This window comes from Epinephelus lanceolatus, chromosome 7 (assembly GCF_041903045.1).
Source record: "Epinephelus lanceolatus isolate andai-2023 chromosome 7, ASM4190304v1, whole genome shotgun sequence".
In the NCBI taxonomy this organism is placed as follows: domain Eukaryota; kingdom Metazoa; phylum Chordata; class Actinopteri; order Perciformes; family Serranidae; genus Epinephelus; species Epinephelus lanceolatus.
Window position 1 is genome coordinate 10,999,812 of NC_135740.1, and position 11,118 is coordinate 11,010,929.

General features: G+C 40.2%; 1 protein-coding gene across 2 annotated transcripts; it reads left to right on the forward strand.

The window, feature by feature from the left end:
* The first annotated feature begins 785 nt into the window (after positions 1 to 785).
* irf2b (interferon regulatory factor 2b) lies at positions 786 to 10,360 on the forward strand. 2 transcript variants are annotated; one of them, XM_033633370.2, is made up of 9 exons: positions 786 to 995; positions 2,866 to 2,957; positions 3,039 to 3,138; positions 4,333 to 4,509; positions 4,684 to 4,730; positions 6,124 to 6,259; positions 6,880 to 7,032; positions 8,282 to 8,319; positions 8,998 to 10,360. In XM_033633370.2, the coding sequence occupies exons 2-9, from the start codon at positions 2,871 to 2,873 to the stop codon at positions 9,265 to 9,267; spliced, it is 1,008 nt and encodes a 335-aa protein (XP_033489261.1). In that variant the 5' UTR covers positions 786 to 995; positions 2,866 to 2,870; the 3' UTR covers positions 9,268 to 10,360. The 2 variants fall into 2 exon arrangements, with proteins under 2 accessions (XP_033489261.1, XP_033489262.1); XM_033633371.2 differs by having other exon boundaries at positions 975 to 1,093.
* The last annotated feature ends 758 nt before the right edge of the window (positions 10,361 to 11,118 follow it).

The window sequence follows — 11,118 nt, forward strand, 5'->3', positions numbered from 1 at the left end:
TGACAGATGAAAAAAGCCTTCTTGCAAACACTAGTGTATTTACATATATAATTATAAGAATGCAAGGTTGTAGCCATATAGTCATCACTGGGGTGGGGGTGTGACTAAATCTGCTAGGGGGACTGGGGTCCCTCCCCCATAGAAGGAAACTCAATTCCTACTGTGTAACAGTATATTATTTATCATAAGCAAGTACAGCCATACAGTATGAAATAAATGAAAGCTACTACTGCCTACAAAAATTGTACATGCAGTGCAACAAAAATTACTGACACTTTACTCAGACTGCATATAAGCTATCTGACAAATCTAACATAATGAAGACGTTAATGTTGGTTAAATACACCTGTAACAGTGATCTGCTATGGAACAGCAAAACCACCTGAACATGCATAACTGCAATAATACTAGAACCAATAGTAATAATAATGGCAATTTGTTGACTTTATTTATGATTTATAATTATGAATATTTGCATGGCTGCCTGTCATAGAATAGGATTTTTTAAATAATTTATTAATACTTTTTATCAGTGACATTTGGAGCATATTTGATTTTTTGGGGATGTGTCCCTCCACTATATATTATTATTGCTGGCTTGTAATTATGTGCTAAATGAATAAATAAATAAACAAAGCATGAGATCTGGCTTGTGTTGGCTGTTGTGGTATCAGGAAATAAGAGCAGAGTGAGCCCTCTTCATTCGCTTTATTTTCAAGGGAGCGCGCACGCGGCCAACAGACTTCCGCGACGCCGCTCGCTCGCGAGCCAAAGCGAGAGCACGAGAGGCAGGAGGGGGATTTCCAGCTCGAGCCCCCACTTCCCGAACCAGCCGTTGTTTTGCTTTCGGTCTGGACACAGAAACAGAAAAAAAACGACGGCCTCGCTTTCCTTTTTCACTTAAAACCCTCAAATAACTTCACGCGTGCAACTTGTGCTGCGCGTGTCAGTGTGACAGCAGGACTGTGAGGCTCCAGGCCGTCCAAACTGAACAGGTAACATTTTATTTCCGCATATTAACGCTGTTGACTTGCGCTCTCACACAGCACACAGGCTTCCCTGTGGACGACATGACGGCTCCCTAGCTCGCTCTGTAAGTGAAAGTAGTACTGTAGTTTTTCTCCGCGTTTGTTGACGAGGTACTCTATTTATTTTCACTTTTGGCTTGGTTGTTTTTGGGTCAACACGGCTGGCAGACAGCAGACAAACAGACCGCGGTTAACTCTTGGCTGGCTGAGCCCCCTTTGCTAAATCGAACTTTAATCCTCAAATAAACCTGTTAGTGACATTTACCAGAAATCAGAGGTGATATGGCTGTAACGTGGCATATGTTAATGTAATGTTAGTATCACAGGGTCTAGTTTTGTTAGTTTGTCGTATTTTAAAGTATTGTAGTTGTATTTTATGTGAGCAAAAATTTGACTTGTGGACAGTATTCATGTTGTATTCAAGGCTTCGTGCATGTGTTAGTAAATCAGAGTATTGCAAGAAGTTTCTTATTTCAGCTGCATTATAGGTAACATATCCTGTTCTGCAAGTTAAAGATGTGTGTTGTTGACATTTGAGAAAGAATTATATGCACTTGGGTGGTTGACAGTAAGCAGGGCAAGCCATGACCTCAAAACCTTACTTAAACTTACAAATGGTGTCATTTGTAATGCAGAAATTTACCATTAGACATTTGTGACTTACTATTAAATAAATATAGGGTGTAGATTTTGAAGGTGAAATTGTAAATATTATTTAATATAATTCATACAGCCTGTCTACTGGTGCAATTTATGTAGCTTTTTTTTTTTTTTTTTTAAACAAAGGGTAGTAAATGTGACTCATTGTGCAATCAGGGGAAAAGAAACATTGCCACATAGTATAATGATCTGAGTGAGTGAGTTAATGACTTTCCCACATGATTTTCTTACTTTTTTTTTGCATCTTAACCCTGAAATTTATGACTAATATTTCTCACAAACACAGCCATACAATCTACCAACTCAACATACTACCACCCTTTTAAGCTGTGGTTGGCCATAGCAATATAGAGCTGATGTCACTGTACTGCAGTCAACCTGTGTGTCCTGTAAGCTGGATGCAGCTGGAAGTTTCAACCCCATGGCTCATTAAAAAAGGCTTAATATTTTGTACTTGATGCTGTGCCATGTCACCGTGTCTGACCTGTTGCGGAGCTCGCTCACACATCAAGAGGCAGTGTGTTGGCTCACTGTGCCGTGCATGGGGAGTGTCTAATCAGGCCCACCGGACTTTGGTCACATCAGACCGCAGTGATCATAACCCTGCTCTTAATCAAACGTGGTGGGGTGGGGTGGGTCAAGTTCCCTCTTGGTGTTTTAAAATAAACATGCTGTATTCATTATCTTTCTTAGTTCTTTCTGTCGTCCTCCCTCTGTTCTTGTCTTCTAAAATATTATATTTGAAATGTAATTTAATCAGATCAAGATTGTCAATATGTGGTTATGGGCAGGAGTGAGCTACACGGCTGCAGTTACAGTTGTGATAGTGCAAGTTCACTGTCTTATCTTTACAACCACAGATAAAATGGATTCAGCTCTCAGCTTTGTTGTGATCAGAATGATTATTCATGAGAAATAACTTAAAGTGGTTGCTTCCTCTCACATGGGTTGGCAGAGGGGGCCACATACCATTATGTTTTGATATTTGTACTGTTGCCTGTACTAACTACAACCCTTTTTGCTGTTAAAATCAAATTTTCATTCTATACTATAGTATAGAAAATTCTTTGAATAGTTAAAGTTAAATGTTATCAGTCATCATACTCAGATGTTGCAACGTATAATATACGTACATGCTTATGCGTTTGTGTCTGAATTTGTGTGCATGTGCTTACAGACACAATGCCAGTAGAAAGAATGAGGATGCGGCCATGGCTGGAGGAACAGATCAACTCCTGCCAGATACCAGGACTTAAATGGGTCAACGAAGTAAGTGTACAATGATACACATACACACACACGCACAATAATATTATAGTTCAAGGCCTGATAAAATGTAAATGTCTCCAGGAAAAAAGAATCTTCCAGATCCCATGGATGCATGCAGCGCGTCATGGCTGGGACCTGGAGAAAGATGCTCCGCTCTTCATGAGATGGGCCGTACACACTGGTAATACACAGATCTACCCACACACACACTCACAGTGGTTCTCCTTTTCAGTGAGTTTCATTTTCATGCCCGCAAAACACCACACCAGTTCTCTTTCTAAAATCAAAGAAGCTTTCGAATTGCGTAATATTTTTAGGAAGAAATCAAAATGATTGAGTTTCAGGAGCGTCCCATACCGTCAGGCCACGGAAAGCTTCCTGACAGGTACCTTTGTCAGGAAGCACACAGTGATTCTGTAAGAGTAGAAAGTCCCACAACTTTTTCCTGCATCAGTTAAGAGGAAAATGTATCAAAAAGCAGCTAGATTCTTGCCAGGGGTGTGTCCTCAGGTTCAGAAAAATATTCCACAAATGAAATAGCCAGAAATGCAGACATTGTCAGTGGGAAACATGACTGTATTTTCAGTTCTACACTTCAGGAAAGCAGCTGAAATCAACCTGCTTTTGGCAGTCAGCTGGAGTGTACAGATGTAGCTTTTTGGCGATATTAACACTAGTAATACTTAATTTGATTACCAATATAAGCTGAAAAAAATCCTCAGATTTCTCAGAGCCAGCAGGTTCACCGAGCTAAACCCACATAAAGTATGTTATTTATTGAGATAACTATTTTTAGGACAGAACCATAATGTTTCCTGGGTTGTCCTTCTGTCCCGTTCTCGTGAAAACAGTGTCTCAAGAACATCTTTCTTTGCATTTGGCACAAACGTCCACTTGGACTCAAGAATGAATGATTCGATTTTCATATTCAAAGATCACTGCAACCTCACAAAACACATTTTTGACCAAAACTCAAGAATCCATACACTAATCATGACTACATTTCCCACCCATGTCTAATAAGATAAAATGATAAAGTGGTGACATTTTATATCCAAGTGTTCAAAGGTTAATATCACTGTGACATCATAATGTTCTGCCAAAACACTTTTCTGGCCATTTTTCAACACCATAACTCAGGAACAGAAGGGGAGACATTAGTCAGTTACTGAATTTATGACACTGCTCTTGGGTGTCATACCAAACAAAGAAGCATTTTTGGACATACAGACAAATGCTGTCTGGGTAATGTATGAAGAAATCATAATTAAATAATGATTTACCTGGAAAATGATGGTCACTTTTGTGATGTATGCCATCTACAGTAATAATTAACCACTTCGTCAAACTTCTGTGATTGTCTGTTTCTGTGTAGGTAAATACCAGCCAGGCATAGACCGTCCAGATCCAAAGACATGGAAGGCTAATTTCCGCTGTGCAATGAACAGTTTGCCAGACATCGAGGAGGTGAAGGATAAAAGCATCAAAAAGGGAACTAACGCCTTCAGAATGTATAGGATGCTCTCCTCCTCAGAGAGAACCTTGAAGAAAGGTGAGTGCTGCTGCTGATCCTCGGCTCAACACTTCTCTACAGTTGATCCATTTCTCTTGAAAGGACTTATTTATAACTCCATATTCACTGTATTAAGACACTTGGCAGACATCATATTGTGGCTTTTAAATCAGTGTCTGAAAGGTGTGTGTCTCTGTCTGTATGTCTGTTCAGGAAAGAAGAAGACAGACAAGGAGGGAAGAGCCAAAGGAAATAAAGAGGTAGATAAACAAATCGAAGCCCTTTTACACATGAAACCAGGGTAGATCTTGGTGTTCAGAGGTCACTGTAACCTTAGAAAACAGGTTTTGGCCATAACTCAAGAATTCATACACAAATTATGACAAAATTCCACACAAACATCTAATAGGATAAAACGATGAAGTGACACTAATCTTGAAAGTGTGCTGTTTAGATCTTCTGTGCTGCTGGTTTGAAGATGTGTGTGAAGAATCTTTGTTTTAGAAAATGTAGCGTCTTTGCAGCAACATCTGTATTTGAAGCATTGTCGGTTGTCATGGCTACATATGAGTCTGGACAGACATGGACGTACACTGTAACTTGACTGGCTGGTGGAGACATACAACCGCAAGGCGTTCTATGTCTCTATATTCTAGTTCCATAAGTGGCAGCACTGCTAAAGAATAGCAGCATAATTGGGAAATAATAACACCTGAAAATAAGTGATTGTCCTCTTGGTTGGTTTTGTGACATCACAGAAATATTTTAGTTTACAGAGAAATGCAGCTGCCAAAGCAGAGCAAAACATATTCAGTCCTGAGCTGCAAATCACCAGAATATCTGACGTGAACAATCATCTCTGGCTCTGGTTCCCACATGACAGACATTTGCCAGAGAATGGAGTAGTAACCAAGCCTTCCTCCCTCATTTGGTCCTGACTCTCCAAGCAGTGTACCAGTAAAACCAGTAGCTGCTGCCTTCAATTGTAAATTGATAATGAAATGGATTCATTTTAGATATAGTCCAAAATACACTTAAGTAAACCCAGATAAGTTTTATACTGTATTTCCTCTGGAAACATTAATTTCAACTAAGCATTTTAAAAGTACTTAATTTAATAAGTTACAAAGAATTAAATCAGTAGAGATGTTATAAATCCCAGCTACACCCTCTGAGACTGTTCAGTCTGATAAACAACTTGTTATTAAGTGTTAAGGAGTGTGTGTTTGATATTTGGCTGGTTAGTTTAGTACATTTTGGTCACAGTAACTTCAGTGTTTACATGCCTGGAGCTCCAGACATCAGTTAGTATTCTGGTTTGGTCTTAGCTGTTTATAAACATCACTTCCAAGTGTATTTTTAAAGCTTAATACCTCAACCATCAGCATAAAGCTGACTAATGTGTGTGCACTGGGTCACTGCACCCCTCCTGTCTTAACACAGCTGCTCATCATCACAGTGTAAATGTTATGAAGTCATTACACTGAGGGTTTCACGTTTCAATGGGGGTGTGAGTACTGATGTTCATATAACTGGTGTGAATGAAATTAAATGTTTTTCTGTCATTATTCTTTTTGGACACAAATGCACAATTGAATATATCAGTCCTCCATCATTCTGAGTCTTCTCCCACTCTGCCCTTCTCACCATCAGGTAGCTTCTCCGTCTCGAAACAGGACTCTTCCTGACGCTCATGCTGGACCTATCGACTACACCAAACAGGAATCGATCAAACACGATTGGGTCAAGCAGGAGCCACTAGAGCTCACAGTGACGGACAGTGCCTCAGGTACAACACCAGTGGCTGCTTTATTCTTATTTTATGGTTATGTTGGGTCATACTTGGGCCTATTTTTAGAAAATATTTCTGTTTGGATGTGTTGACATTGCGAAAGAGTTAAATCTAAGCACACACAGTATGAAATAATGATAATAATAATAATGATAATAGTAATAACAGCACTTTTTGTACAAGAGATGTAGCTCAAAGTGCTTCACAAAAAAATGAAACACATTAACAAACAAGCAAAAAGGACAACAAAATGAGCCAGTAAAAAGACATTAGATAATAAATATCATAATTGATCCATGTGCTTTTTTTTTTTTTTTTAAATAGAAAAAATTAGTAGAGATCACACGTGGCTGCTTTCTGGCAACTCACTGAGAGAAGACCTCGGTGCTCAGGTTGTTTTTAACTCAGTGAATTCGTAAATATTGACTCGCTACTCTTGGATTTTGAAGTGTACAAATAGCTGATGCAGATGACTCTTTATCTTGTAACAACAGCGGGTAGATGTGTAACTAAATCCTTCCACACACTGGAGATATTTTTATCAATAATTCATTTACAGCAGTAGAGTGAATATATGTCTTCAGCCTGTCATAACATTTATGCCCATCCATCCACAGCCATTCACAGCTCCGTAGATGGCCATGTGATCACCAGCGAGCAGCTGCCATTCGTTTGTCAGACAATCGAAGTGACCACTGAGAACGAAGAGCAGACCGTCAGCTCCTCTCACTCGTACCCGCTCCAAATCTCTCCTGTGTCTTCATGCTGCGGTGAGACAACACACGTTTACACATCACACTGTACCACATATTGTTATATGAAGGAGCTTAAATAGGTTAGTGAACAGGCTTGTAGAAGCAGTCGCTGTACACGTTGTTCTGAACCACAGTTTTCACCACACTCACACAGTGGTTACTATACATGCAGAGGAGACACTTTCTAGGGCACAGTTCATGGCACGTGTGTGTGTGTGTGTGTAATGAAACACAGCCTAATGTGGCTGTTAAACCCAAATCGATTTCTGCTGTTCAGTTTGGATTAATTGTGTCGATTTTGAATAGCCAGCTAAAAAACACAAATGTGTTTCAGACGGTGACCCCATGAACTGTTAATAACTTCCATTACATCATCCCCTATTACATCATACACATTAAGTGTCTGTGTCTCCTGTATCACAGTCCTCAGATCTTATCTTCAGTGCAGAACAGTGTGGGCAAATCAGCTGCTGGAAATAACCAACGATAGAAAAGATGATCATGAATGTGAACAGTCTTTTAGTTAGACTTGTTAGGGCTGTTTTTTTAACTTTTAGTTGGAATAACAGAAATGCTTTTGCTGTAGTTAAATACAGGCAAGTGTCAAGTATAATGTGAAATGATTGCTTTCTCTGTTAAAGAGATCCATAACCATACAAGCTCACTGGAAACTAAACATGGGGATTACCTTATTATTTTGTGATGCTCACAGGTCATTACATAATGCACCATTTTTCAGCTTACAGTAATTGTTTCATTGCCACCCTGTGATGTGTTTATCTCACATCTCTTCCCCAACCGGTCATTCAGGCAGAGTTGACTCTGTCAGTTTACAGATGTAATCATTCCACCTCTCGTTCTTTGTCTCTGTGTCTCTCCTTTTTTATCTTTCCCCATCGCTGCCAGGACTTGAAGCGTCAGGGTTTAAAATCAGTCATGTATCCCTTCTTTTCTTTGTTTCTTTTTTTGTATTTTGCTTTGCTTGCTTTAAGAAATGCTTACATTTAATTGTGTTATTGTGTGCAGGTGTTTGTTTAAACTATTTTAATTTGAATACTAGTGGAGAATGCACTGTTGGACGTGAGCCCAGCCATATGATTTACTGGTTTAACTGAACTTGTCCTTGTTTTACCACTCCTTATGTCTTTGTCTACCTGTTTCTCATCCTCCCTGATGTGAGCAGAAGATGACTTGTTGCAAAATGTACCTGAATACTAATGTATAAACAGTTTATCTATGTCTTTTTATTTCTTTTTTTCTACAGGAAGCGACACAGACAGTGACACAGAGGACACCAAAGAGGTGAGTCTTCCAGTATACACAATTATACAAAGAGGAGAAAGTGATGAATGAATAATTAACTGCTCCCATCTGCAGATAAACAGGTTTCTACCTGTTTCAACTTTACAGCTGAAACCGGGCGTGTTTGTGTGTGAAAGTGTATGTGTGTGAGAGTGTATGTGTGTGTGTGTGTGTGTGTGTGTGTGTGTGTGTTCCTTCCTGTAATGTTGCGAGAGACTAAGAAAGGGGAGGGCCTTGTCAGGAACTGAGGCTGTCAAACATTAACTGTTTGATCTGAGGTTGTCCTTTGTAGCTAACACACGCTTGTACGTGCACACACATACACACACACACACATGCACACACACTGTACTTCTCATCAGTGGTAACAGTACAGTGTTCTTTACTATGTTGTCATATGGGAACTTTTCTTGAAAAGTTTTTGCTGTAAATAAGAGTAGTCAATAAGAAATGCAGCAACATTGACACTTTTTAATGGTCGCCAGAGCAACAGCATGTGAAGCATATATTGTACAAATATTGTGACTGCATCACAGACATGCTGATTCAGCTCTGGTCATTTTTGTGGTAGTGTTTTACCACAACATACGTCAGATATTAGCCACAGCTTTTGTGTCTCTGTATGTGACTTATGCACTTATGGACCTCTTCTCCTTTTTTCATCGTCTTAACTGACAGGGTGTCAGTGCAGTGTGGAGGCGGGGCTACAAACCATCAGTTCTCAGGGTTCCCACATGTTCTCTTCCCGGCATGGCCACCTTCGTCAGTACAAGCAAGACCAACTTCAGGGTCACCAGCACGCGAGACCCATCCCCGCTCATCAGCTACCACACTGACGGCTGGACGCCGGCCTACAGCCAGAACTCTCTCGCGTCGGCCGCAACCGGCCACACCCATGAGATGCGTGCAAGTGTCATTATGAAAACCTCGGATGTGACTTCCTCCTGACCTCTTACCCTAGATGAGGGAGTATCATCACTGCTTCCAGGGCATAGGAATGACAGAGATAGTTTGTTTCCTCCATCAGGGCTGTGTGGAGCCAAAAGAGATCGAGCTTCAAAACCTTTGATTTTTTTGTAGCTTCCTGTCCGGGCGATGAGTTCAAACTGCTGCTGACTGGTGTTAACTAAGTTCTCCATGGCTTGACAGGCCCACTAATTGGTCAGCACATGTGCCCAATTTATTATTGCTGCATTTGTATGGATGTGAGGGTCTGTGTGATGTAAATGTCATCATCTTCCCATGTCTGCGAGGGTTTGCGGACCATCTGTGTGCAGCTTAGAATTTATGGATACGTGGACAGCACACACCAACAAACATGTATGCAGACATGTAGAATAGGCAGAACCTCCTGCGTGTCGTCCTTGTCCCTTTTGGGTGACACCTGGTCTTTTAGACACCATAATCATCCACGTGTCACTTGTAGATTGTGCTAACACTTTAGCATACATTATGCCTAATGAAAAAATTGCTTTTAGTTGTGAAAATTTCTGAATGTTTTTTAAATTGCACAACCTGTAGATAAATACATGTTTTAATGAATTATCTTTGAGTTAGTATTGCCTCACTGCTGGTTTGAAACTACATCCACATATTCATCCACTTTGTTGTGATCTTTAGCTAAACAATCAACTAATAGTCCCTAATAGTTGATCACAGGAAGATTTTTTTTTTCTTTGAAGGAATACTTCACTCACAAAATGCCCATTTTTATATCAGATACTCACCCCATGTTACCTTGAATCCCTGAAGAAAACTTCCTTTTTCTGGCACGCCTCCACGTCAGACTAAGAATCCAAAAACAGAGAAAAGTCCTGATGAACTGGAGTTAAATGGGCCGGCTTTAAACAGCAAAACTATATCAAAACTATCTCAACTCGTGCAGTATAATCCAAGTCTCATTTATCCATCATTTGCTCAGTACGTCCCAAACACAGGCATTTTGGCTAAAACATCTTGAGTAGCTGAGCAGCTTGCTTGGACTCCTGTGTGTGCTTATTTGGATTCTCTGTTCAACGCGAAGGCATGCCAGAAAAACAAAGTTATCTTCCACAATCAAGGTAACACGGGGTGAGTAATTGATATACAAATGCTCCTTTTGCGTGTTAAGTATTCTGTTAAGACTCCTCACCATTAAGTATTAGGACAGTGCCTGCTATCTTAAAATAGTCTAAGCTCAAGTGTAAGCGTGAAACATGGCACGAAATGTTTTACTGGCACACATGATGGAACAAAGGTGTTCATAACAGAACAATGAATGCAGCATTTCATGGGGAATTACATCTCTGTTGGCGAACCAGCTTTACCGGCAGCAAGTTGCAAAAAGAATCAAAGGCATGTCGATATCTAGATTAAGACTGACAATCATCATGAAGCCCTGATTGGCCACGCAGTGGCAAGCAGACGTGTGTGTATCTGTCTGTCTGGAGACCTCAGGACAATCTACCTGCCAACGTAAAGACAGATGAACAGACAGAACTGACTGGCTGACAGACAGACTGACAGACTGTGAACAATATATTCATGTCTTCTGTTCTCTTCTGCCTCCTCCTGGTGTTAATAATGTACATAGCTCATATGTATGCAAGCTGCTTCAGCACCTTACGGACAGCACTAGTGTGTATGTGTGTGTGTGTGTGTGTGTGTGTGTGTGTGTGTGTGTGTTTGTGTGAGAGAAAAAGCCTTATTGAAGATGTGTGCCTTTTGATAGCGTGTGGCTGGATTCAAACTATCTGTGCTTTAGTCTGCTAGTGACTCATGCAGGTAGCTTTCAGTTCAGTTAATTTTGCACATTTAAAG